This window comes from Rousettus aegyptiacus, unplaced genomic scaffold, assembly GCF_014176215.1.
Source record: "Rousettus aegyptiacus isolate mRouAeg1 unplaced genomic scaffold, mRouAeg1.p scaffold_m13_p_5, whole genome shotgun sequence".
NCBI lineage: Eukaryota > Metazoa > Chordata > Mammalia > Chiroptera > Pteropodidae > Rousettus > Rousettus aegyptiacus.
In genome coordinates this window covers 51,751,871-51,778,607 of record NW_023416308.1, presented here as the reverse complement: position 1 = coordinate 51,778,607, position 26,737 = coordinate 51,751,871, and the positions used below count along the sequence as shown (strand labels likewise).

The following is a 26,737-nucleotide window of genomic DNA, read 5'->3' as shown; positions in this document are numbered from 1 at the left end:
TAAGAATTGATCTACTATCCAGCAATCCCTCTATTGGGTATTTATCCCAAAGACTTGAAAATTCATATCCACAAAGATATTTCTACTCCCTTGTTCATAGCAGCATTATTCACAATGGCCAGGACATGGAAGCAACTGAAGTGTCCTGTGATAGATGATTAGATAAAGAAGCTGTGGTACATATATACAATAGAATATTATTCAGCCATAAGAAGAGATAAATACTGCCATTTGCAACAGCAAGGATGGACCTTGAAAAAATTATGCTAAGCAAAATAAGCCAGACAGAAAAAGTTGAAAATCACATATCACTTATACATGGGATATAAACCTAGAAGCAACAAATGAACAGGACAAACAAATAGAAACTCATGGACATGGACTATAGACTAGTAGTTACCAGAGGACTATAGAGTAGTGGTTACTAGTGGGGTAGGGGAGAAGGGCGGAGGTAGATTGGGTAAAGAGGGATCAAATATATGGTAGCTGAAGGAAACTGGACTTTGGATGGTAAACACACAATAGAATATACAGATGTCAAATTTTAATGTACACCTGGAAATTATATAATTATATTAACCAATGTTACTCCAATAAACTTAATTTTTAAAAAATAATAAATAAATAAATGAAAAAAAGGAAGAAAGAAAGAAAGAAAGAAAGAAAGAAAGAAGAAAGAAAGAAAACAGTGATGAGCTCATGGGTATGGGTATTATATAAATTCTTTTAATTTTTAGTACTTCAAATTATTTATAAAATTGTTCTTTTTTAATCAACTATTTAAATATTTTAGGAGAAATATATTTGGAATAAATTATTCAGAAATTTATTTCAATTTATCATAGTCTCCAAATAATCCACTGTCTCAAAGTTAACAATCTTACTAAAACTAAATTGAATACAAACCTCTCTGAAGATTTCAAGATAAGTACAATATTGGACATTCTACAGGAAAAAATAACTGAAAATTTCAAGTCTTGTGAGCTTAACACTCAATTTCATTTCACAAATTCTTATTTGCTCTAAGAGTGCAATTTTGTCTCCTAACAGGATGTCCCTCAGAAGTCAATCCTGGCATTTCACTGTAAGTGTCCTAGAAAAGGGAGTATACTCTATGCTTGTGGGTTCATAAATTACCTGTGCAGCTTGGAATGCAACTTGTAATACATGCTGAACTGTCTATATTGGGTAGATGAAATCAACAGAAAGTACCTAGACACCAAACTTATCCAAAATCTGAAAACCCACTCACACTGAGATTAATACCTAAATTTAATTTTCTAGAAACCTGCTAGGAGTCAAGGTGTTTTTAATGGCATTCTAGACTAAAATCGATGTCCAAAGGTCATTGAGTCCAACCAGTTTTCTGAACCTAGGGAAGACAAGTTAAAATAGCAAATGGTTGGGACTTTAGGGTTGTAGTAATCGGCTTCCATGAAGATAACGGGGATAAGATTATCTACTTTCAGTCACTGGATTGCTTCCCCTCCCCACCTCCTAATCTGTTCTCCTTTCTACAACCTTAGTACTTTTTTAAAGTACGAATCTGGTCAAGTCACTTCTCCACTTAAAGTCTTCAATATCCTTCATTGCTCTTAGGGTTAAGTTGAAATCCTTTAACTTGATTTACCAGCTTTGGCTGATCTGACTTCAGTTTATTTCTCCATCCTCATTTTAGCCCATTCCTTCATATGCTCTATTTTAATTGTCTACTTGGTGCTTCAACCATCTAGTCTGTGGTTACCATGAGGGCAGAGATCGTATCTATGCTATTCATCATTGTTATATTGGTGCTTATCATAGTGTTTGGAATATAGCAGGAACTCAATAAGTATTTGTTAAAGAAGTGAAAGAGGGAGAAAGGCAGGGAGAGGGAAGAATAAGGTTATTTTGAGGACAGATGAAATGAAAAAAAATATGTTTATAAAACATTAGTAAGAATTAAATGATTCGAAGCCAATCAGAGAAACTATCTTTTAGAAAATACATGGCAGCTCAATGTGTCTATCTTCGCTTCTATTTTCGTTCTGCTTTGTTTGTTTGGGGAATGGAGGGCAGACTATAACAGAACAAAATGTTTCAGTGCTTGCAGCGGTTGAAATGATTTGGTCCTTCAGACCTATTGATCAGGGATCATCACAAATTTAATTAATGTGAAAAAATATGAAAACTCAGACAGCACCAAAATGCACAGACTCTGTGTGGCTTGCGAGGTTTCCTTTATTGGTCTCATGTAAACAAAGCCAGCTGCAGCTACCATGACTAAGCTCAGGGCAGGGACTCTTCATTCGGTGGATTCATTCTTTCTACATCACTTTTAAAAACTGAGTTTCCACAGCAGCTGTAAATGTATACTAAGTTACACAAACATGAAAAGTAAGTATAAGCATCATGATGAAAAAAAATCATAGCCATGATAAAAGGCTTTAGGTAAAGTGGCAGAGCTTCAGAAATGTTTCCTCAACCCATGGTCCAGAACACAAAGTATCAAAATCATTGATGCAGAGAGGTTGCCAATGTTCAATTTAATATGGAAATTATTGTCAGATCACTGATATTATGCCCAGAATTGTGTTAGGAAATAGGGAGAAAATTAAGAGCTAAATCTTATCTAAATACCCTAAAAATGACTGGTAGTTCTTAAGCAATTTTCTCTTGATTTAATATTTGTAATTTCAGTCCCCTTTCTCATCTGCTCCTTGGGAACCTAAAAATATTTGTCTTTCATCTAAAATACTTTAACTTTCCTCTATATAGATGTGATATCGAAAACTTCAAAGTATTTACATTTTGTTTGTTATTATAATCAATTTTTGATTATATATATTTACATTTTCTGCTTGAGGATGTTTTAGTAGCTATGTTAATTTAAAAATGTCACTGGTCACTATTTAGACCTTACAGTTTTACAATATGATTTCTAAATCAGATAAATCACGGTACTAATGAAAGAGCCTGCTTATTTCGCTTAGCACAATACCCTCTAGGTTCATCTATTTTGTTGCAAATGGTCAGATTTCACTCTTTTTTTATGGCTGAGTAATATTGTAATGTATTTATATGTACATCTTTATCCAATAGTTCATTGATGGGCTCTTAGGTCACTTCTACATCTTGACTAATGCAAATAATGCTATGGGGGCTGGGTAAAAAAGGCAAAGTTACAAAATTGTCAAGGGGACATAAAGTACAGCATAGGGAATATGATCAATAATAATTGTAATATTTAGGCATGGTGCCAGGTGGGCAAAAGACTTATTGGGGGATATCACTTTGTGAATTATATAAATGTCTGACCACGATGCTGTAACCCTAAAACTAATGTAACATAATATTAATGGCTAAAAAGAGTAAATAAAGAGTTTGCACAACAATGTTTAGCATAAAACGAAAGTCTAACAGGGAGGAAATAGTCATTCTATTTTCTTATTTTAGAGAGGTCCATCTTACTAATGCATTTACTTATCAATTCAACAAATATTTATAGAGTGCTTATGATGTGCTAAGTTCTGGGGAGATAATGATGAGCCAAACAGACATGATCCCTGCCCATATGGAACTTAATATCTAGTGGGTAAGATGACATCTACCAAGCACATGATAAAAATGAGTTCTGCTCTCAAAAATGTATAGATTTGTCAAATATGATAAATAGAATTTTAAGTTTTACTCTACACCCAGTACATATTTCACTTAAGGGAATCCTTATTCATTATTAAAACAACAACAACAAACAAACAAACAAAAACCCAGACAAAGCACCTTCTCTATGTCATTCCTTTGATTTTTATAAACATTGAGGAATATTTTTAACATATTAGGATTCCTAGTGTTATGCAGACCCTTAACATTTACTCTCCTGTATTTTAAACAGGTATATTTCAGAAGAACAGAGACTGTGGGAAATGACAAACCTTTATCTACAACTCAGTCAAGTCAGGTTTTCATGTACTCTCAGGGTGCAAATAAAAGTTTGCGTTACAAATTGCTATCTTTCAGACTGGGTGAATCTACTCATATTATCTTAAAGTGACAGGATTGAAAAAAAGAACAAGATCTTATAAAAGACAGGATATTAGCTCACGGCATTGCCAAAGACAGGGGAAGGAAACAAGAGAGCACTTACTGGTAAGTGGTTGGGCTGACATTGATGCGCCGAGGGTGGCTTCCCGATTCAAATTTGCTTGCTAGTGTGACATTATTTCCAAACAGGCAATATCGTGGCATTCTTACCCCAACAACTCCAGCCAGCACGGAGCCTGAGTGAATGCCTATCCTCATCTAAAATAAAAAAAATAGAAAAAAAATAATATATTTATATTTTCACTTGATATACAATTATTTGCATGAGAGGTACTGCTGATTATGTAAACGGTTAAGCTACAAACTGCAAAGACAGGGACTGGGTTTTGACATGGATGTTGTAGAATAAATGAATGAATAGGTATATTATAGAACAAAAATTCATTTAAAATGCTATACAAATCTGGTCACGTTACAAGTTAAATTGTTTCATTTGTACATAATATGCTCCACTACACGGAAAATGTATTATTCTCCTTCCAGTAATTTATTCTCACATAAAACTTTGTTTCCCTTCATAGCATTAAATACAATTATAAATTAAATACCTACATTTTGTTTATTTTGCTTAAATGTTGGGTTTTCCCAGGAGAGAATAATCATATCTATTTCCTTACTGCTGAATATTCAGAACTTAGTTCTGTACCAAGAGCAAAGTAGGCACTCAATAATAAGTGATGAATATTAAATAAATTTCCTAAATTCCCCATCATGGTATAAAAATGGAGTTATAGGAAATTCAACCATTGAGTCTGTTAAGAAGAATCATTTCAAAACCCTGAAGAGTAATATACATGCTGTCTATTGTACTGAGAATTTGATAAATATTAATCTGGTCTGTGCCTTGAAGGAGCCCTCAGTGTGTAGTAATATAAACTTAAATAGTGATGTACACTTAAATAGTAAATTACTTAAACGGCAATATACACTTAGATGACAGGAATAAAGTTGTATCCACATAATCGACACCAAAATAACTGAAGCTAATGGTGACCAAGTAGATGTTATTCTCATTTCTAGGAATGTGGGTAACCTTGGGAGAGGGGAAGGAGTAATGAACCCTCAATGCTATCACCGACATAGTTGTGAGGATAAAAAGTCACTCTTAGACTAACCCTTGTCATAGGACTGGAGACTTGTACACGTATCAACCTATAATAAGACAGGTTGGAACCAATGTGATCTAGCTGCAGTTCCTAATAACCTCTTCATCTATTCTTTAAAAACCGACTTTAAAATTTATTTAGAAATTCAGTATGCTATGAAGAGCCATGATACATTTGAGAAAGAAGAAAAAAGTTGAAACATTTGCCCTATGAGGTATCAAGTCTTTGTATAAACATATCCAATGCATAGATAATATACTACTAATGCACAGAGACACAGACTACTAGAAAAAATAACTCAGAAAAACTTCCATGCATATATAGGTGATTGACATATGGCAGAATTGGAATTCTGATTAGTGTAAAAAGGGTGATATTTCCATTAGTATGTTCTGGATCAATTGTGTCTTCATGTGAAAAAAAAAAATCCTAGTAAAGACCTTAATATAAAAGGTACAACTTTACAGCTTTAAAAATAATTGTTTTAATTAAGGTAAAGTTCAATCTGCAGTATCAGTAAAGCCCTAAAATAGAAACACCTAAATACCATAGATTTTTATTTAGTCTCTCAGTAACAGTTCCAAGGTGAGTAGTCCAGAGTATCAGGGAACTCTATGTCCTTTATCGGTTGGGAACCAGGTTCTTATTACCCTCAGGTCCCAACTCATCATGTGGCAAGATAGACAGCAGAAGTCAGAGGTATGGGTCATGAAGTTACCATTTAAAGTGATCTTCATCCTTTGTGTAGATTCATATTTAGATCTGGTATCATTTTCCTTCTTCCTAAAAGACTTCCTTAAACATTTAATTTTTTTTTACTGTAGGTACACCAGTGATGAACTCTTTCAGCTTTTGTATGTTTGAAAAAGTCTTTATTTTGGCTTCACATCTGAAAAATGTTTTCGGTAGGTATAGAATTCTAGGCTGATCTTTTTTTCTTTCAGTACTTTATGATGGTGCTCCACTGTCTTCTCCTTTGATTATTTCCTATGAGAAATCTGCTGTCATGCTTATCTTAATTCCTCCCTAAGTAATACAGATGGACCCTAGTTTACAATGGTTCAACTTATAATTTTTCAACTTTATGATGGGGCAAAAGTAGTAAACATTCAGTAGAAACCGTGCTTCAAAATTTGAATATTATCTTTTCCTGGCTAGCAGTATGAGTACGGTACTTTCTCATAATGTTGGTTAGCCACACCGAGCTGCAGCTCCCAGGCAGGCACTCGATCACAAGGGTAAACAACCGATACTCTACAGTATACTCTGTTGCTAGCATATTCTCTATATTGTGTTTAAGCATGTTTAAGGTAGGCGGCTAAGAATGATAATGGTAGGTTAGGAGTATTAAATGCATTTTGATTCACAATATTTCCAACTTCACAAAGGATTTATTGGGATGTAACCCCATTATAAGTTAAGGAGCATCTGTGTATCTTTTTCTTCTGGCTGCTTTAAGATTTTCTATTTATTGCCAGTTTTTTAAACTTTGTTATAATTTCCCTTGATTTTTTTTCCATATTTTTGTTTTTGAGGTTTGTTCAGTCTCATGGATCTGTGGGTTTTATAGATTTCATCAGGTTGGGAAAATTCTAGGCATTATTTCTTCAACTATTTTTTTCTATCCATCCACTTTTCCCAGAAACTCCAATTACATGTATATGAGAATGCTTGAAGTAGTTTCACGGTTCACTGATGATCTGTTTACTTTTATATCTATTTATTTTGGAAAAATTCTACTACAATGTCTTTGAATTTACTAATCTTTTCTTTTGTAATGTCTAATCTTTTGTTAATCACATCCAGTATATTTTTCATCTCAGACAATGTAATTTTCTCCTCTAGAAGTTCAATTTGGAATTTCTTTTTATCTTTCAGATATCAAATTAACTTTTGAATATTTGGAATACAGTTTAAATAACTATTTTAATACTCTTATCTGCTAATTTTAACACCTGTTTCAGTTCTGTATTGGTTTTGATTGATCTATTTTTCTCATCATTATGAGTTATATTTTTCAGTTTTTCTGTATGGCTAGTAATTCTTGGTTGAATGTTAGATATCATGTTTTTGACTGTTTATTGCTAAATATTTTTATATTCTTATAAATATTCTAGATCTATAGCCTACAAGAGACTTGCTATCAATGAAAAGACACACACAGACTAAAAGGAAGGGGGTGGAAAAAGATATTGTTTTAATGGACCTAGAGGGTATTGCACTAAATGAAATGGGTTGGATAGAGAAAGACAAATATCCCACGATTTTACATGCATGTGGAATCTAAAAAACAAAATCAACAACAACAAAAACAAAAGTGGAAATAAATTCATAGAGAATATTTAGAGGAATATTAGATGAGAGGGCAGTCGTGGGGACAAAAAAAGGCAAATGGATTAAGAGGTACAAATGGATAGTTGCAGAATAGACATGGAGATGTAGAGTGTAGCATGGAGAAGATGGTTGATAATGTCATAATAAATATGTAAGGGGGAAGAGAGGTACTAGATTTAGTGGGGCGATCATTGTGAGTTATGTGGATCTCTGATCACTATGTGCTATACTATACACTGGAATATTACTGTATGCCAACTATAATTGAAAAAAAACTCATTGAATTGTACAATGTAAATACAAGCAACTAATTGTCTATTATATTTCAATAAAGACAGAAAAAAATGCTGAGAATATTCTGGAGCTTTGTCTTGAGATGCAGTCAAGTTACTTGGAAATAATTTTTCCTTTCAAGTCTTGCTTTTTAAGATTTCTTAGGCAGTATCTTAAGCAGTGTTTCAGGTAGGGCTAAATATTCCCCACTACTGAGGCAAGAACCCTCTAAGTATGGTACCCAGAGCCCATGATTTATCAGTTTTCCAGTCTTTCTGATGGGAATAGACATATTTTTAAAGTCTTGTCTAAGTACCAAAAACTTTTTTCTCTAATCCTTTCAGACTTTCTCCCCACTGAGCTCCGGTAGTTTTCTAACATACAAACAATAACGATACTTTGCAAAACATACAGGAGGCCCCTGAAGAGAACTCTAGTGGTGTTTGTGTAATTCTCTCCTCACTGGTACTCCGTCTGTAACCTTTAGCCATCTGGTCTCTGCAGACTCTCAGCTCCATCTCTTTAACTCAGGGATTTTGTTGGGTGCCTCCTGGTTTGCCTCTCTGCACTGCAGCCTGGATAGCTCCCCAGGCAATACACCAAGGAAATCGCATGTCTCACTTATTTGTTCCTTTTTTTTTCTTTTTTTTTAAGGTGAGGCAATCCTTGGTTAACCTCACAGATTGCAAGGACCTTTTCAGTTGACAATCTCTTAATTTTTAATTTTTTTTTTATTTGTTGTGCCTACAGCACCTGGCCTTCCTAGGTGGTCTCCCATCCAAGTACTAACCAGGCTCAACCCTGCTTGGCTTCCGAGATCAGACGGGATCGGGCTTGTTCAGGGTAGCATGGCTGTAGACTATTTGTTTCTTATCTCTAAGGGATCATTGTCTTCCATTGCCTGGTATCCAATATTATGAACACCATTTTTGTTTGTTTGTTTGTATATTTTGTCCAGACTTTTAATCGTTTAAGGTGGAAGTGTTAGAATAGTCAGATAGACAGATGTGTGCAGGAAGGTGAGAAAACCACAGCTTCACAGATATGGTCGCCATGAGCCTTCATGGCCCTTAGAGAAGCTCAAAGCCCACAACATCCTTACCCAGAGACACAGGTGGTCTTTCCCACTAGGCACATGTGCAAAATCAGGCCCTGTTCACCTTTGGCCTAATTCTTCCCTCATTATACAGCAATTATAATAAATTAGCATTGAGATTAATGCTGTACCTATCATGTCGTGATGCCATAACAGTTCAGTGAAAACCAAACATTGCAAGAAAAGAGGTGTCTCCTGATTCCAAGAAAAAACACCTTCTTTCTACAAAGAGACCACCCAAAACCACAAATATTCCACCCTCTAGTTAAACCAGTAGATAAAGTCCAAACTCTGCAAAAATACAACAGTGCAGCTCATTCTTGAGCTTGCCTACTCTCCCATCTGAGAATGTACTTTTGCTTTTAAGAGTGTACTTTTGCTTCCAATAAGCCTGAGCTGTTGCTTCATCGCCTTCACTGTCTGTCTGCGAATTCTTTCTTGTGACATTGATAAGATTTTGGTTACCTATCTGGTGACAGAAGTATAAATCCAATCCCTGTTAGTCCATAATGACTAGAAGCAGAAACGAGATACATTTTTTTTAAAGAAAATAAACTCTCTAAAAAAAAATTTAGGCCTATTTCTGATAAGAAATTGTCTACTTAGATTTAAGGGGAAGAAACAGCTGAATAGTAATATTCATTTTAAACAAGATAAGTGTAAAATATTTTTCTCTAAAATTAGCAAAGCATTTTATAATATTTTATATCTTTGGGTTTCTGCTTGCTTTCAGAAGGTTTATTTATATTATATTCCATAGTGTAATACAAGCTTGCCTAGAAAACACTCACACTTTAGATACTAAGATAGTCTGGGCCTGTGATCATTACAGTAACTTTTTTAAGCAGGAGGACAGCAGAAGTAAATAAATATCACACTGACACATTTTACAGCCTTTTTATTCTGCTTTTTGTTTCAGAAAACGACTTCATACTTTCACCAACTAATAGAGGAAGATCTATATATTTCTACTTCTGTCTCCTTTTAAAAGACCCGAAGCAGGTTTTGTTGTTGTTGTTGTTGTTGTTGCTTTGTTTTCAAACCAAATGGTCAAAATGAGAATGATTATAGCCTGAAAAATGCTAAGGATAAAACCTCTGATATCCTTGAAGGGGTGGATGGAGAAATGATCATTTAAAAAGACTCTTATTTCTTAGAAGGCCACCTTAAACATGCATAGAGATATCGACAACAGCAAATATAGCACAGATTCATTATCACTGTCACTACTTTAAAATGGAACAGGACTCAGAGAATTATTTAATCTCAGAAGTAAGGAGAGATATCATTGAGAACTTGCAAGCAGAATCACCAGACTCTGCTTTCTTTTGCATTTCTTTTGACAACTTATCAAATATTACAGGAATTGTTGCCTATATAAGGAAGTCACTGATTGCCTCATTCAGAATATGCCAAGAGCATTGAGTTGATAGACAAAATAGAAAGATGTATTTAACAATCAATGAGAAATTTAGATTCATTTCTGTAAGATTTAACTTTATTTAAATGAGTTAACCAAACAGTAAAATTTGCATCCTTCTTTTTAGTATGCCCTCGCTAAACAGGATTGTTTGGCACTAAACCAGTGCTTGTCCATTGAGGCCACTTGTGCTCCTCAGTGGACATATGACCTTCAAGACAAAATGTCTTGAGTCATTTTTTATTTTCAAAAAATAAAAAATTTGGAGTGGGAAGCCGCTACCGGCACCTGTTCAGTAGATCTGGAGATTCCCAGTACACCTTCCCCACACCAAGTTATTTTCCAGTCTAAAATATCAATAGTGCCAAGGTTGAGAAATCCTTGCACTAAGTAGACCCCTGGCAACCTATAAATACTTAGTAGACAAACACACCCAAAAATGAAATAAATGCTTCAACTGGATCAAAGCTTTGATGAATTACACTACTCTTCACTTTTTAGAAAACGTTCATGGAAAAAGTTTGTCCTAGAGATTTATGGAAAAACACAATAACTTTAGCATCTATCCTGAGGTTAGAATACCTATTAATCTCCTATGTCTATGTGAAATGTATGAAATAATGCAAAACTCTGGAACAGATTAAAATCCCCAATTATCAAAGGATTCAGTTATTCTCATAATACTCTACTGATATATTTATTAGTTGAGGCATATAAACTACATTTTTAGAAAACATTCCTTCTACAACTCTTAAAAATAGAAGGCTTATATTGTTTGACCTCAGTTAGCCAAAACTTCCTCTGGTTTTGTAAAGAAGGAATGTTAGGGTTGAGAGGGCAGCATAGATGCATTAGTTCAGCTCCCTCATCTTACAAATAAACTAAACTCCAGAGGAGCTCAGTGAAAAGAGCAATTAATGTTAGGGTCAGCTCTAGACCAGAGGTTACCCAGCTCTGGGTTCAGTGCACTATAAAAAATGCACAAAAGGAAATAATGCCTCAGGCTGTTTCTACAGGGTACATCAGACTAAGCCAGGCAATAAAGTCAGATTTAATCTGGTTTGCCTACTCTCTAGACACAGAAGGTTTAGCAATTTCCAAATGAAACTCAGAAAAAGTAAGTTGTACATTCATTAAATCCAACATCCTTTCATCCTTCTTCCACCTTCTTCATCATGCTTCTCCACACTAAATCTTTCCTGACTGATCTACTACTCTTCACACCTCAAAAATGCCTAGCATGGATTGCCTCAACCAATATACCACCTGAACTCTGTACTAAGTACTCAGAGTATAAAGGGGGAACAAAAGATGTATATTCCCTGCCTTCCTGGAGCTTTCATTTGGTGTAAAAGATAGAATACCTAATAGAAATCAATAAATGCTAAAAAGTTAAAGTGTAAAAGAGGGCAGAATACAGGCAACAAAGGGTGGGGCTGACCAATCTGGGAGTCTCCCTTGAGAAAGTATCCTCTGAGTTTAGTTCTGAAAGAGAAATGGCTTTGGCTATGTTGAGGTGGGAGTGGTGGCGGGGGAGGGGGTGGCAATGGGAGAACTATAATCGGATGGGTGGCGGGAGAGCATCCAGGTAGGGTGGAAATAACACGCAAAGATGCTAAAGCCTAAAGAACTCTGGTGCATTTGAGTTACTGAAGGAAGGCAAGTCAAGGTGGCCGTTGCTTTAAAGACAAAGGAAGAGAAAGGCAAGCAACGAGGCTGAGAGATCATATAGAATGAAGTTTCTCGGTCTTAGCACTATTGATGTTTTGGTCAGATCATTCCTTTTTGGGAGGAGCTGTATTGTGCATTGCAGGCTGTTTACTGTCCCTGGCCTTTATTCACTGAATGTCAGTTGTAGATTAAAAGCAGAGGTTATGTTTTGGTAGTGTGGTTCCATACTCTAAAGGGTACAGACTTTATATGCAATCCTAGTTGCACTCTCTACTTAATGATGGTGTTCTCTGGTCAGTACTACTATGTTTCAGGCAATTCACTTGCATCTATTCTCAGCCCTGAAAGTTTTGTGAGACCAACTCCACCTCTGGCCAAGCATAGGTCCAATGTGGCAAGGGTATGTCAGTCCTCCAGTATGCAAAACAATATTTAATAACCCAGTTTTACCATAAGCTAACTGATATAAACAAGAGTTAAGTTCCTACAATAAAACAATGTTATTCAAGAACCTGCTGTTCAGTGTTTCAGTGAACAATTAGTGCCATTTTGGCACCGTGACAAGGGCCTAGAGCTGCAGGGAGTCTTGTTGAGCCTGGGGAAGCCAACTCTGGTCAGGCAAACCGAAGAGAACAAAAAAGAAGCCAAATTCATGGTAGCATTAATTTTGTAGCTATCTCTAGCCTTATGTGAAGCTATTCCTACCTCTGGGCTTTTCAGTTATTTCAGTCAATGCATTCCTTTATTTGTTTATTCTGTCACTTTAAGTCTTTCTTTTCACTGGCTATGTGAATTTAGTCAGGTTAACTAACCTCTCTGAAGTTATTTATAAAATAATAATTATAATGCCCTCTTGGAGCTGTTAGCAGAATCAAATGAGATAAACTATAGGCCCATACTAGACACTCAAAAAAATCAGTTCCCTTCCCACACCTCCTGGTCACCACTGCATTGTTTCTAGTGTCAAGGACGATACCACATACCCATTTACAATTCAGTAAATAGATTTACTAATTCTGGAATGTCCAAGTCAAACTGAAAACATGATTAACACTGTAGCAAGTTAATAAATAAATACCAACTTGTGTTGAAATGCTCATATTTCAGCAAGATAAAATGTCCAAATTAAAAGAGAAAGTCTATAGTAGAAAAAGCCAGTTAGCTGTTGATTCATGTTTGCATTTAAGTATTGTTCTTAGATTTATGTGATTAATATTTTAAGCTTCTGAAAAAAATTTTAACTGTTTTAATAATAAGGAGATTAAAATAAAATCATTATTCACATTGTTAGGCAAGTGGGATAAAAACAAATACTTCATCCTTTATCAGTATTAGTGGCATGTATTACAAAGTTTTCTCATAAAATATTCTTCTATATAAAATTTTTCACATTTTTTTGTCTTGTATTTTTATTAATAAGCAACATTTCCCTCACAAGAAACAATCTTAATGTTTTAAATTATGATTTCAAAAGCTCAAGATTCTTAGTAAGAATACATTCAACTCACGTAATCTATGTAGCTTTTACAATTTCTCCTTGTTTCCCCGAGGTGTAAATAAACAAGGAAAATATCTCTGTGGATATATTGCATTTTTCCTTTTATCAAGAGACTCAGCCTCCAGTCTGATGGTGTCAAAATGTCACATTCTCAAGTAATATGCTTGGACAAATAGCACTTTGAGCAAAATGTCTTACTGCGTTTATTTTGAACAATCTAGAAGTATCATTCTAGATAAATTTCACTTTATAGAAAATATATGACAAAAAAATGGTTCTCATCACTGGTATGGTAACATAATTTCAAAAACAATATGAAATATAGTGACTTTTATAAAATAAAGCTTGGTGAAGTTTTAAATAATTGGTACTCTGGAGTTAGAGAGAAAAATGAGTTTATAATCTTATTTTCGTTTTTTTGATGGGGAAGAATAGAACCCCAAAAAAAGAGATGAGGAGGGCATGCCTGGAATCCTGTGGTGGATGGCACACTGTCAGAAATTACTAAGGAGTACAGCAGTTTGGCTCAACTTCATCACTGCCTTCGAACAGGGCACTGCTTAATGTGTATGAAATAATTTAAATACACTTGATATGTAATAAAAAATTTAAGTTTGACTCAAGTTGTAGAAGTGCTATTATTAAAGCCTATAAGCTCAAGATTCTTAGAGGTGGAGTTGGTCTCACAAAACTTGTTGAGAATTGAATCTAAAACTTACTTTTGTGCAGAACAAAATGCTTTAAGAATTGTTGTTCGAAGTAAGAAATTGATTTAAAGCAATTAATGTATGTAAGTTAAATATGCATATATTTAGAAATAACCAGTACATAATTTAGCGGTTGAAAAACACACCACTTTGTTCTATAAGTATGGACAGTTTGTATATCATTTAACAATGTAGTATAATTTAAGTATATATGAAACTGCTTATTATAATAAAGAGTAACAGTGTAATTAAAAGATGATAAAGATACTTAAAGAATTTAAGAAAGTGATTGACTATTTTTTTTTATCAGTATTTATTTTCATTCTAGTATGGAGAAAAGAATTAGAACCCCTTTTCCGACATCCAATCTTCGGCTTTCTAGCCAATGATGCTGAGGAAATACTTCCTTACAGTATTAATATCACAGATCATTCTGTGATATTTTAGTCAACTCAATATATCCTTATTGTTTAAATGCACAGATTGAAATCAACTTCTTACTAATATCATAAAGGCATTCCTTGTTAATGGCATCATGTTTAGCAAAGTCTGTTAATTGCTAAAATTTCAAAACTTTAGAGGTTCTTATTTAGAGGCTACCACTAGAAAATACTTTTATTGACTTACTAATTCTTCCTGTTGACTGACGGAAGTTGTTTTCTGTCAAAATGCAGATCTTAAAACAATAAATAATCTGGAAGAAATTTCTATTACAAAAGAAATTTTACAATATTGTATATTTTAAAATGATTTTAAATGTCTTATATATGTAGAAATGAAATCCTTTGAAAAGGGATGAAGGGATATATGAAAAATTCTAATAATTTGAAGCATGTATTTACTAATTTATAAATTAATCCATATAAACTATCGGAAATTTATTATTAATTTCTTTGTTTTTTATCTGAATCTTCTTCTCAAGACCAAGGACGAAAGTCAACCAACAGAATAACTTTCTTTTCAACAAAAATATCCCTAAGTTTGAGCATTTTTGATAATAATGGGGGAAATGTACAATTTCAAAGAATGGAAAACAAGGACTGCCTTTCATTCCTCAAAGGAAATGTAAATTAAAAATGTGGGGACTTGTTTTTCACTCATCCCTTCCCTTCCCTTCCCTTCTCTTTCCTTTCCTTTGTTCCAAATGTTATTACATAACAATTCGATCCCAAACACTGGCTAGGCATTGTGGATGATACAGAGTGAAAGACTTTATTATTTTCCTTCAAGGAACTTGAAAGCTTACAAAGTTAAGTAAAGAAAGACATCTTATTCCTTAAGAAAAAATATGTGCTCAACAAATATCACTTCCAAAATTTTAGATACTGAAATTATTATTTTGCAATTTTACAAAAATTAAAAATAAAACCTGCAAATATACGATTTTCCACTTGCGGATCACTTAATGAAAATAAAAAGTTCCTCTATGAGAAAATGGCATATATTATAATGATGTCTATCCTTATTGTTGAGAATTGAATTTCTTCAAGGAAAATTTAATTCATATAATTAATTTAATTCATATAATTCGTATACCTCAGACAGAAAAAAATGTATTTGATAGATGTGTAAGCAAAAGAGAAATTTAAAAACTAAGTTTGATTATTAAACATTAATAATTATTATCCTCTTTAGTAAGCCATACCTTTTTTTTTGTTTGTTTATATTATAAGAGCATAGGCAAGTTTACCTGCAAGAACAAAAGTACAGTAACAACATTAAACTCCTCAGTTACAATGTAAAACTCTTGGCTACACATTAGAATCAACTCGGGGAGTTTTAAAATTGCTATTTTGGATCTTGCTTCCAGAGATTTTGATTTAACAAGTATAGAATGAGGCTTGGGCACTGGGACTTTTAACCCTTTCTAGAATTTCTAATGCACATCTAAAGTCTGAGAACTAAGTGTAGAAGGTCATTTAAGTTTCACATATATATTTATAAATTATCAATACTGCAGGAGCTAAGTAGTTAATGTAGCTCTATTCTTTCCTGGCAGATGGTTTTAGTCAGCCAGCATTGTACAAATGCCTTCACATTCACAAACAAATATATTACCTTTCAATTTTAAGAAGGAAACACAATATTCCATCCTACTCCCAGGAGACATAATATTTCTACATATCTCGCAAAGACTTTTAAAAGCAATAAAAATATACGTTTAATTAAAATATTAGCAAACAGGGTAAAACTGAATATGCCTCAGACATGCATTTCAGACTTAATGCATTGGAGACAGGGTTCCTTGAGACTTCGGCACATCTGTTTTGGCGTGGGTAGCCACCCAGGTTTATCTACAGCATTTTACATGGTCTCACATGCTTGGGGCAATGGGACTACAAAGAGAAATTTCATCTTGAATTGTTGGTCCTTAGAAGAGCCCTAGCAACATCATGACAGCTTTCATATGCTGAAAGCAGTGTTGTCACAGGCTTTGGATTCTAACCCATCACTTATTTGTTGTATTATCCTGGGCAAATTGCTTCTCTAACATTCATCATCTATACATACTGTGGCGATAATAATAACGCGTACCAACATAAGTTGGCATATAATAAGCATTTCTTCATATCCAATATAAAACATTCTGATTATTAACTATTATTGGGAAAACAGTGGTCAATTTTATTTATCTTCTCATAGTATAATGTCTAGGAAATTTTTTGGTCATCTTACTCCACAGACGTAGAAACTGAAAACAAAGAGTAAATGGCTGGCTAAAAAACATAACCAGTGGGAACTGTTAGAGTCCAAAAGAAAACATCAGTCTTATGGCTTTTACTAAATTAGTCCTTCTATCAAAATATCTTGGTCATTCTCTTTCTTAATCCCTTTAAAAATTTTAGAGATGAAAAATAAATAATGATAATTTATGTTTATACAAACCCCTATACATTCTGCTTAAATAGTTATATAGCATTACCAAAGTAACAGAGGAAAGTGTTTTCTGAAAAAAAAATTAAGATTTTGAAAAATAACAAAAAGCTACAATAAAATTCAAATGTAAATCGAACTGCTATAACAAAGCATAAGGAGACATGATTACTAAATGTAATGTGGTATCCTTGATGGATCTTAGAACAAAAAAAGACATTAGGGAAAAACTGAGAAAATATGAACAAAATCCAGACTTTAGTCAATAATATTGTATCTACATTTGTTCATTAATTACAACAACAGCACCATACTAGTCTAGGGAAAACTGGATGTGGGGTATTTGGGAACTCGATACTATCTTCACAATTATCCTGAATACCTGAAACTGTTATAAAATTACGTTTATCTAAAAATGTAAATCACATGCTTTGCAACCAATAAAAAGATAAATTTACAAATGTTTCTTATCTTTAAAATGTTTCTTAGTTTTAAATTCAGATGGTAATAACTAACTCAACGGATTGTGGTGTGGAATAAAATAATTGAATATGATTATGTAATAGTAGTTTACAAATCTTAGAAAGAAATGAACCAATCAGCCAACCAATCAACCAACCAAATGATAACACCCTAAATCCTTTGATACATACCTTAATTCTGTTGTATACTACTGTTATTACCAACATTTACTCCATTTGGGCGTTAGATGGCGCTCATGCTCGTTTTACTAAGCAGGTTGGCTCCTTAATATCGGCAATAGATATCTGGATTGCAGATGTGTTTGAAAGATCTGTCCCAATATTAATTTTAGGGGTAAATTTCAAAGCAAAGTTAACTACCATAATAAGATTTAACAAAACCTTGGGTTGGATGGCGAAATTCTAACAATGAACAGAACTGGAAATTAAAAAATCATTAAACAGTTTTCATAAATCCCAAGGAGCTCAAAGGTAGACTTCAAGGCATCCTCAGAATCCTGAATTTGTGTATGTATGTTGCTCTGCGGTGTTTATCAGCTTTTCAAAGAAGTCCATAGATTCTCCAATATTCGAGAACCATTACTTTAATATCCCTTTCAGTTTCAAATCATTTCTGTATCTTCGATATCTGCCACTGAATTTTACATTTAGTACAGTCTTTAAAATTTTATGGAATGTTTAAGTGAATTGAGTAAAAGAATGAAAGGACCTTCTATGTTGGGTACATGTCTCATCTTTCCCTTCCTCTAAATACTTGCAGCATTCAAGTATTTGGATACTCATTCATCTTTGTATCCTTCACCAATATTTGCAAACTCAGAATGAAAAGCACCTGTAAACAAGAAACCTTGAATCAATGTTTTATACCTAAGCCTACTTCTGCCTGTCACATTAGTGTCGTAATTGATAAAGAAACAACATCCCAGACTTCAAAAATTTTTATCTTTAGGTCCTCCCAAATTTGGCTTACAAATAAGATGAAACTAGTTAATGGCTATAAAAGAAAATAAAAAGCCTAGTCACTTTTTATTTGAGGCTAAATAACCACTCAAACTCAAGTTCTTTTAGTGCTGCTCCACTCCAGCTGTGGCATTTTTATTTTGATGGTTTCCTCTAGTATAAAATAAAAGAACAATAGATTCCCATGAATTGATGAGTCCATGGACTAGAATAAGTCATCTGATTTCACAAAGCCTCTGTTTTTAACTTGGGTTTTGAGAAAAAGCTTGAGGTTCAAAATTGAAAAGCTCTGTACTGTTTATTTATAGTTAGCCTGCCATTGAGCCTATCCAAGCAAAAAAGGAAAAAGAAAAAGAAGGCAGAACTTTCTTCTTCAAAAAGGGAACTAGACAAATGAAGAAACTACACAAGTCATCAACGACCATTTCTGTGTGTGTTTGTCTGTGTGTGTGTGGTGCACACAATGTCAATTTAAGGACTCTCTTAGCCCCTAAAACCCCTGCAACAATTAGTGTGTACTGATTTATTTTGTTTTGACCCCATTCCCCTGACACATGAACTTCAGAATAAGAAATGTGTAGTTTTACCCAGATCAATCTCTTTATTTAAAAATGGATTTCTGATTTATACTTTGTTTATTAATGTATGCATTTATAAAACTATTAAAATATATAGTATTATTTTGATATATTTTATTATAGTAGCAAGTCCCCTGCAGATCTCTGAGCACAGCAATCTGCTTTACTCCCCTGGGCCTTTTTGTTGCTGTTTTCGTGCTTAGACTGCCTTCTACCACTTGTCCGTGGTAATACTCATCATTTTCATAGACCCAGCTTAACTATCATCTATGCTCCATGCCTGTGCATAAGCTGTTCCCCCTGCTTTCCTCAATTCTTGATCTGTATGGATGGCTTCTCACCTTTCAGACCATAGCTTAGAAGTCACCTCCTCCAGGAAGTCTTTCATCGGGGAGTTAGGTATCCGTGATATGAACTGTATTCAGTGTAATTCCCTAAGAGCTACTGTACTTTTAAAAAATTCTTGTGTCATTGTCTATCTCCCCTGCTTGGTGCTAGACTCTGGAAAAACACAAAAAGCATCTACATTTCTGTTATAGCCCCAGCACCTTCCTGCATGTAATAGTAACTCAGTAAATATCGAAGTGCAATATGAATTTAAAGCACTTCTTTAAAAACCTCAAAATATAAACTAATATGGCTTTTGAATTCGATTTCGGAAATATATTTTGTTTTCAACTGTTTCTCTTCATAAAAGGGATATTCTAAAAAATAATTTTAAGTAAAGAAAATCTTTCCAGAACCTTGCCTAAGATATGCCTCCATTCTCTTTCACTCTTTTTCTACCAAAAAAAAAGAAGAAGAAGAAGAAGAAGAACAAACAAAACAAGCTAAGTCAGGTTCAATGAGTGTATCCTAAAAATGGTACCTGCACTGTGGAACTACCCAAGGACTTCCTGTGAGAGCTGGACACCTATAGCCAGGGACACAGCAAAATGTGGCCAATACATCTACCTTCTTATTGATGCTACCCACAGAAACATCTAACTGTGATATCTATTTGAATGAAGTATGGAGCAGGACATATATATCCTACAGTTACCAAAATTATAGCAAATACTTCCATTTTAAACATATTTTTTAAAGTTATTTCGATTAGGTAATGGTATTATCAAAAACAAAAATCAATCTATGGTAGATTTTTTTTTTTTTGTATAAAGTAATGCATTTCAATTTGTAATTACTTTCTGTCACAATATTAGTAAAGAGTACATTCTCATGGAGAAGAGTTAGAAGTTTCAGAGTGCTCCAAACCAAATACTGGAAATGGTAAGATATCAAATTATTTTATGATCTTAAAAGGTAGTTGATGACAGATATCTGCATGCTCAATTAAGTGCCTGAATCTTCTGTGACATCACAATGACAGCACTAGACCCTATGTCTTATACCATATAATTTCTGTCTGCCTTTTATATAGCTATGCATGGACTGTAGAGTACTTTGAAGAGGAAAGTAAATCTTGCCCAGTATAATTCCCATTTTTTCAATAGATGTTCAAGGGCAGACCATGGATTTCAAGCCTTATAAGAACTTTAGATATGATTCTGAAAGCCATCAAGATAGACTCAATCATGTCTATCTTATTTATTGTGATAACTCTGCACCTTATCAAAGTGTCTGGCATATAAATAGGTGATTGATAAGTACATATGCAAACAAGCAAAAGTTAAGTAGTAAAGTGGCAGATTATATTTTTGATTTAGAATATTAATATAGACTACAGGATGGAGAATGGCTTTAGATTTATGACTGAGCAAGAAACACTGCAGGCTAAAAAAGTTCTTAGTTAAATTTGAGAGGTAATGATGATGGAAAGGAGGAGACTTATTGGAGAGATAAGTAGGTGGCAAATTGCCAGGACTCGGTGACTGACTGGATATAAAGAAGAGAGTTATAAAAAAGGATGCCCAAAATTCTGGATTAGTGTGTTAGGTGTCACAGATTGAAATGAGAGCTAAAGAAGAAAATATAAGTTCCTTTGAGTGAAGATGGGGAGAGAACATGAGTTAATTTTGGAAAAAGTTAATGGTTCTAGAAACCATGGCTGTAGCAAACTAATCAGAATGTAGAAATTTAAAAGATTCATAATCAGCATAAAACCAAGGACCTGAAGCCAAGTTAAAAGTGTGAAATTCTAGAGCAGAGAGGTAGTGGTTGCAGGTCAGAGCAAAATAGAAGAATAAAATCAGCAAGTGGGAGATACATGTGAAATCAAGTTTATGGCAATGGAAAAAAGAAAATAGGCCTTGATAGCAAAGCAAACCTGTTAGGGTAAGAGTCGGTTCCTTAGAAGGGCCTTCTGAAAGTCTGGAGAAAGTAAAAAGCAGGTAAGAAGGCCGTTCACTTATGGTGAGCAAGTGTCAGGGGCCCATCCTGATTATGAGAGACCAAATTCAAGGGATGTCCTGGGAGACACAGTGTTAAGGGTAGAAAATTTTCAAGGTGAGCCAACTAGCTAAGTCAGCAACAGGGAAGAAATATCTTTAGATACCAGAAGTTGTCCTACTTGCTTGGGTGTGGGTTTAGGAAATGTATTGTATAGGATATGAAGATGGCCAGTGTCTGCTTCTGTAATCTGCTCCCTTATTAACCAGAGTGTAATACGAGGTGATGTATTTGTATTGCGTTAATGGTAGACCTCTGCTTCTGTAAACTGCTTACTTGTTTAATGCAGTTTTGGCTTTTGTGAGCCACCTTTTGAAATTGTAAGAAAGTGAAGACTTCCCAGTAAATCAGTAACAAGGAGGTGATTCCTCGAGGCACCAAAGTCCCAGGAAGAGGCACAACATTCAAGATACAGATAACAAGACTGTCTACCAGGCTATGTTTGATCTAGCAATTCCCCAGATACATTTATCTTTGTAGAGAACATTAACGGTTAACTTCTGCTTTCTGTAATTTCCTTACTCTCTCTTTGTTCTAAGATGTAGTCAGAGGCTTCATAAACTGCCTCAAACAAAGACCCCGGGCTGATCTCCTCTAACCCTGCGTGGTAGAGAGTCAGTCGCCAGCTGGCCAATAAAGGCTCATAATTAATCTCAATTGGCTCCGTGGGTCTTAGATTTGAATACACCACAACAGCTACTTTGAGAGCTTCCCTGCTCAGAGGCCCCTGTACCAGGCTCACTGAGTCTGGCAAACAGTAAATGTTTATTAAAAGGAATTAAATCTATGAACATGATCTGAGTTGTATACAGTATTCCAGAGTTTAATATAATATTCTAAAAACTAAAAGATTACCTTTTTTGTAAGCCCCTAGCTTAAGAATCCACCTCAACCTTAGATGAATCATGTTCTAATTTAGAAATTAGGTCAGAAATGAACAGCCAAGAAAACCGTGGATATACAATATATACCATTTTTAAATGCCGAGTATACTTATCTGCCATCCATTTTGCATTAAGTGAAAAAAAAAATAGTTTTTCACTGAAAAAACTCAGAATTGAAAAAGTACTGAAAACAAGGAAGTTCGGGAATGTGTGAGGAATGAGGTATTGAGGAATGAGGAAGTTGGGAAACTTTCATTTAGCAAATGTCTTCCTGTGAGCTCAAAATAGATATTTTTTAAATGATCAGAACTGTTCCCTCTTGAAGAATTTAAGTTTATCTTGTACACACTTTCCCCACCCTCATCCTTTTGACTTTACATTTTCTTAGATATTTTTGGAAGACATACTTATGAAAAGTAATGAGCAGAGTGTTTCTTTGTCATGCCATAATGAGCTGGTTTTATGAGCTATTTCAAGAGCAATTGTGAGCCCATATTACTGCATGAAAACAGAGCCTGCTAGGACTTCCCTAATATTCAAAAATTATAATTTGCCATCCAGAACAATCAGGTGGGGGACAGGGACAGAACACATTTTATGGTCCATGAAAAAGCAACTAATTATATACTTAATAAAAAACTACATTTAAGTTTGTACTTATATTCTTAAAAGTGGATAAAGATTGACTTCTCTTTGTCAAACCGTTATGTTATAAATTATGCTTCCACTTTGATAGCTCCAAAAAGGTTATCTAACCAAATATTTTGTTAGTTTGTTTTTTTAGCTCATGAATGTGAACTGCTTTGTACAAATTATTTAAAATACCAAAACTTTGTTAATCATAAAGGAAAAGGATAAATTTTGTTAGATTTGGGAGTAAGAAAAACAAGTTCACCATGAGTTAACAGAGTCTATAAAAAAGAAAAGGAATGATTGAATTATTTGGCATAGATTTATCCCTTCTAAGTAGTTCACAGAAAGTGCAACTAGCAGTTTCTAGAGTACAATATTCAGACTAAAAATTATTTAGCGCTCGAATTTTTATTTACTAACATTTATACTTAAAAGAGTCTTACTAAACCCCATGACAGTTCTTGGGGAATGTGTAGTGATATGTATACACACACACACACACACACACTTAAAAAAAATGAAAAGTGTTTTAATTTTTTGCCTTCTTCAAAAAATATGTTGTTATTAGCCATTTTATTTTACTATTATATCCCTCATTAAATTGCATCTTATTTTTAAACAATAAAATCCTATCAAGTATCTATTATAATTATGATTTATTGCTTCATATCAGTATTTCAGTGGACTGATGTTTTAATATTCAGATGTTTGTATGACATGGCATAAACGTTAATCAGTGTTTACTCCACAGTGATAAGTGCTAGTGGATACTTCCTCTTTAACTATTCACCAATCTATACACAATAGATACCCAATAAATAATGACTAACCATATGTAATGACTGTCCTAATATACAACAGCTACTCTCAGAATAAACTATATTACAACCTTAGCTCCTCATGGTCACTGTGAAGTCTTGCATTGGGATAACACATTCTGTCTCCTGCAATAAATTCTTCAAGAATCTTTTAAGTCCTACCATGGTTCTACACTAATGACAGGCATAAGAATATATTTTGAGTCCAGAAAATATGTGTATTATCTAAAGAAACTTTAATTTATATCCTTTTTATTAGGCCTTGGTTTTCAAGCCTATATATTTTCAATTATTTTTATAGTCATCAATATCTGTTAGAGAAACACATGGTGAGTTTACATCTTTTGCTTTACTGTTAAGATTAAAAAATAAAAGTGTTTTCTCTTTGGCCAAACATTCAGGCACAGGCTTGGTAAAGTGGAAGTCATAAGTGAAAGCCGCTGAAATCTGGGAGCACCTAGGAGATAATCCATACTGAGGAGCAGCAGGTTATAGTGAGGAAAAGCTGTGTGCTAAAATGACTAGAGTTGATTTCTGGCTCTGCCATATATTACTGTTTGGCTAAAGCATGCCACTTCATTTTTCTGAGCCAATTTTATTTGTAAAATGAGGAAATCAAGGCATACTTTATAAGGTTGCTGTGAGGACTAAAACAATTAACATTACACATAATGCTTGGCATGAACTAGATGATGTTTGAATGAATGAATTAAGATTATAATCAGGGAAGTAAGGTACTAACCAAAATGCTTGTCTATATTCTGTCTTCTTTCTCACTGTAAGTGAAACTCCTTTCCCTATGCAGCTCCATTCTGCTTCAACGCTGATCCAAAAACTGCTGAATGGAGGTGGAAAAGGAGAGGAGTTCACGCCTCTGTAGATTGAAAAGTCACACTGATACACCAAATGAATCAAAGAACAAGGGTTAAGAATCAATATTGTGACATTTTTATTTGCATATATAAATAACCACGACTGTGTGGTTTATAGCTAATATCGGTGAAGTTGACAATGGTGAAACAATAAGGAAATTATCCAGGAGAGAAAGGTTTGTTGTTCGAAGAGATGAGAAAGTTTTCCAAGGGAACTTAGAGGAATAAAAAAGCATCATAGAAACAAGAATGTTAAGGGTACCCATGAAGAAACAAAAGGGCACTTTGGTTAGAACCCTGTTTTCCACACTGAGTTTTGCAATTAACCATTGCCTCTCAAGATATCAAAAGATGTTTTAGAAAATCATATATGTGGGAAATACTGGGTTAAAATAGTGAAACTAATTTCTTAACCTTGAGACTTTCCAGAAATTTAAAAATGCTAATGTGCTTTGTGAAACCTCATGTCGTTGGCAGCATTTCCCAAAGTTACTTCATTGCCAAACTTTCATTTCATATGACACACATGTTACATCACATGGGACAGATTGACAGGAATATTGAGGTTGGAGTGGGGCTCCCAGGAGGGCTGATACACAGCAGAGGTTGTATTCCTATACATGCAAAAGGTTATGGAAAGGTTATGGCTAATGTGAGGGTTACTATCCCCTTACTTGTTCGCTTACGCTTTAACAGTGCCCTTTTAATAGAATTCGTTATAACAGCAATGCTTGTGGATTCCTGTGGCAGTGACATCCTTAAACACAATAGCTGACTGTAAGCAGGGGCAGCCAAAGCTCATAGAAGCTTGGTGGGTTTTCCCGGATTCTTAAGCTCTCATTTCCTCCAAGGAAAATGAACAAATAGAAAAGAACAAAGTAGTTTCTTTAAAAAAAAAAAATGATTTTGTGGGTAAGTTGGGTGGTTGAATTATTACAACACACCTTCAGAGCATAAAAATTACAGGTAATTTTCTCTTTTCTAAAAGGTGATTATGATAATGGAGCTCTGCTCTTAGGAGACTAAAAGCTCTTTCTTTATGAAAGAAGAAAAGAAGCTTAAAAATGATAACCGTCAAAACAATAAACCTGAAACAAACATAAAATGCAAAAGGATCCTGAGACAATACTAGCCAGTAGTAACTACAGAACAAACACACAGCTGGCTCTGTATATGTGCATGCACCTTTGCAGAATGTATATACTGTCTCCTCACTGTATATCCATGAATTGGGACAGTGGGAAACGAAGCAGCTGAGGGAAAAAGAGGAGACACAGTACCTCATTATTCAGCCCTATGTTGTTACCCCATTCATACTCTTCGAAGCCAGAGGTTCTTTACTCATTTATAGATTATAAAACACTGACAGTGAAATTCAGAACCAAGAAACATGGTTTCTTAAGAATTCAGTCAACTCTTAACTGACCTTGATAGTACAACCTTAATTTATAAAAAATTCATTATATATGAATCCAGATCACATAATTTTAATTATATTAATATGTTATTTTTTCGACTTCTAGTAAATTAGTTTATCTTTTAAGCCAGTGTTTTTCCAAACTATGGGTTTTGAAATTAATTTAGAGAGTTATGAATAGCATTTTTTAAATGAAAAAGAAGAAAAGAGACCGGAATAACAGCATAGTATAGAAAATATCAGCTTGTTTTATACATAGTAGAAGTAAAGAGTACTTCGCGAATTTTTGTCTCTGTATGCCCAGTAGAATCATATTATTTTTTCTTATCATTGTTCATAAGGAAAAAAAAATATTTGAAATCCCTTTGGGTGATATTTGGGTGCTTTGTTTTCATTTGTGCTGTTGAGTAAGTCATGTTATATGTACTATGCCTATCATTATCCTTCTGGTGTCCCACTTTGCAGCTCCCGCACCCACCTCTGAGTTCAGCCATAGTTGTAGTAGACAATTCTGAAAGCTCTTAGACTCACTCTGCATTGATAACTTCTTGCCTCAAGCACATTTGATTTTTGTTTGTTTGTTTGTTTGTTTACTTTTTACTCTGGGGTTTCTCTAATGCCGCAGAGTCTGCAAGGGTTACTG

The 26,737-nt window shown here is 34.2% G+C and overlaps 1 protein-coding gene and 1 pseudogene across 1 annotated transcript in view; both read right to left on the bottom strand.

The window, feature by feature from the left end:
- The window catches only part of GUCY1A2 (guanylate cyclase 1 soluble subunit alpha 2), a 239,212-nt gene that overhangs the window by 28,254 nt on the left and 184,221 nt on the right, over positions 1–26,737 (bottom strand). The window contains exon 8 of the mRNA XM_036221560.1: positions 4,127–4,281. Within this exon, the coding sequence (XP_036077453.1) occupies positions 4,127–4,281 (155 nt within the window). The remainder of the gene's footprint in view (positions 1–4,126; positions 4,282–26,737) is intronic.
- Positions 8,538–8,656, bottom strand: LOC118603644 (annotated as a pseudogene).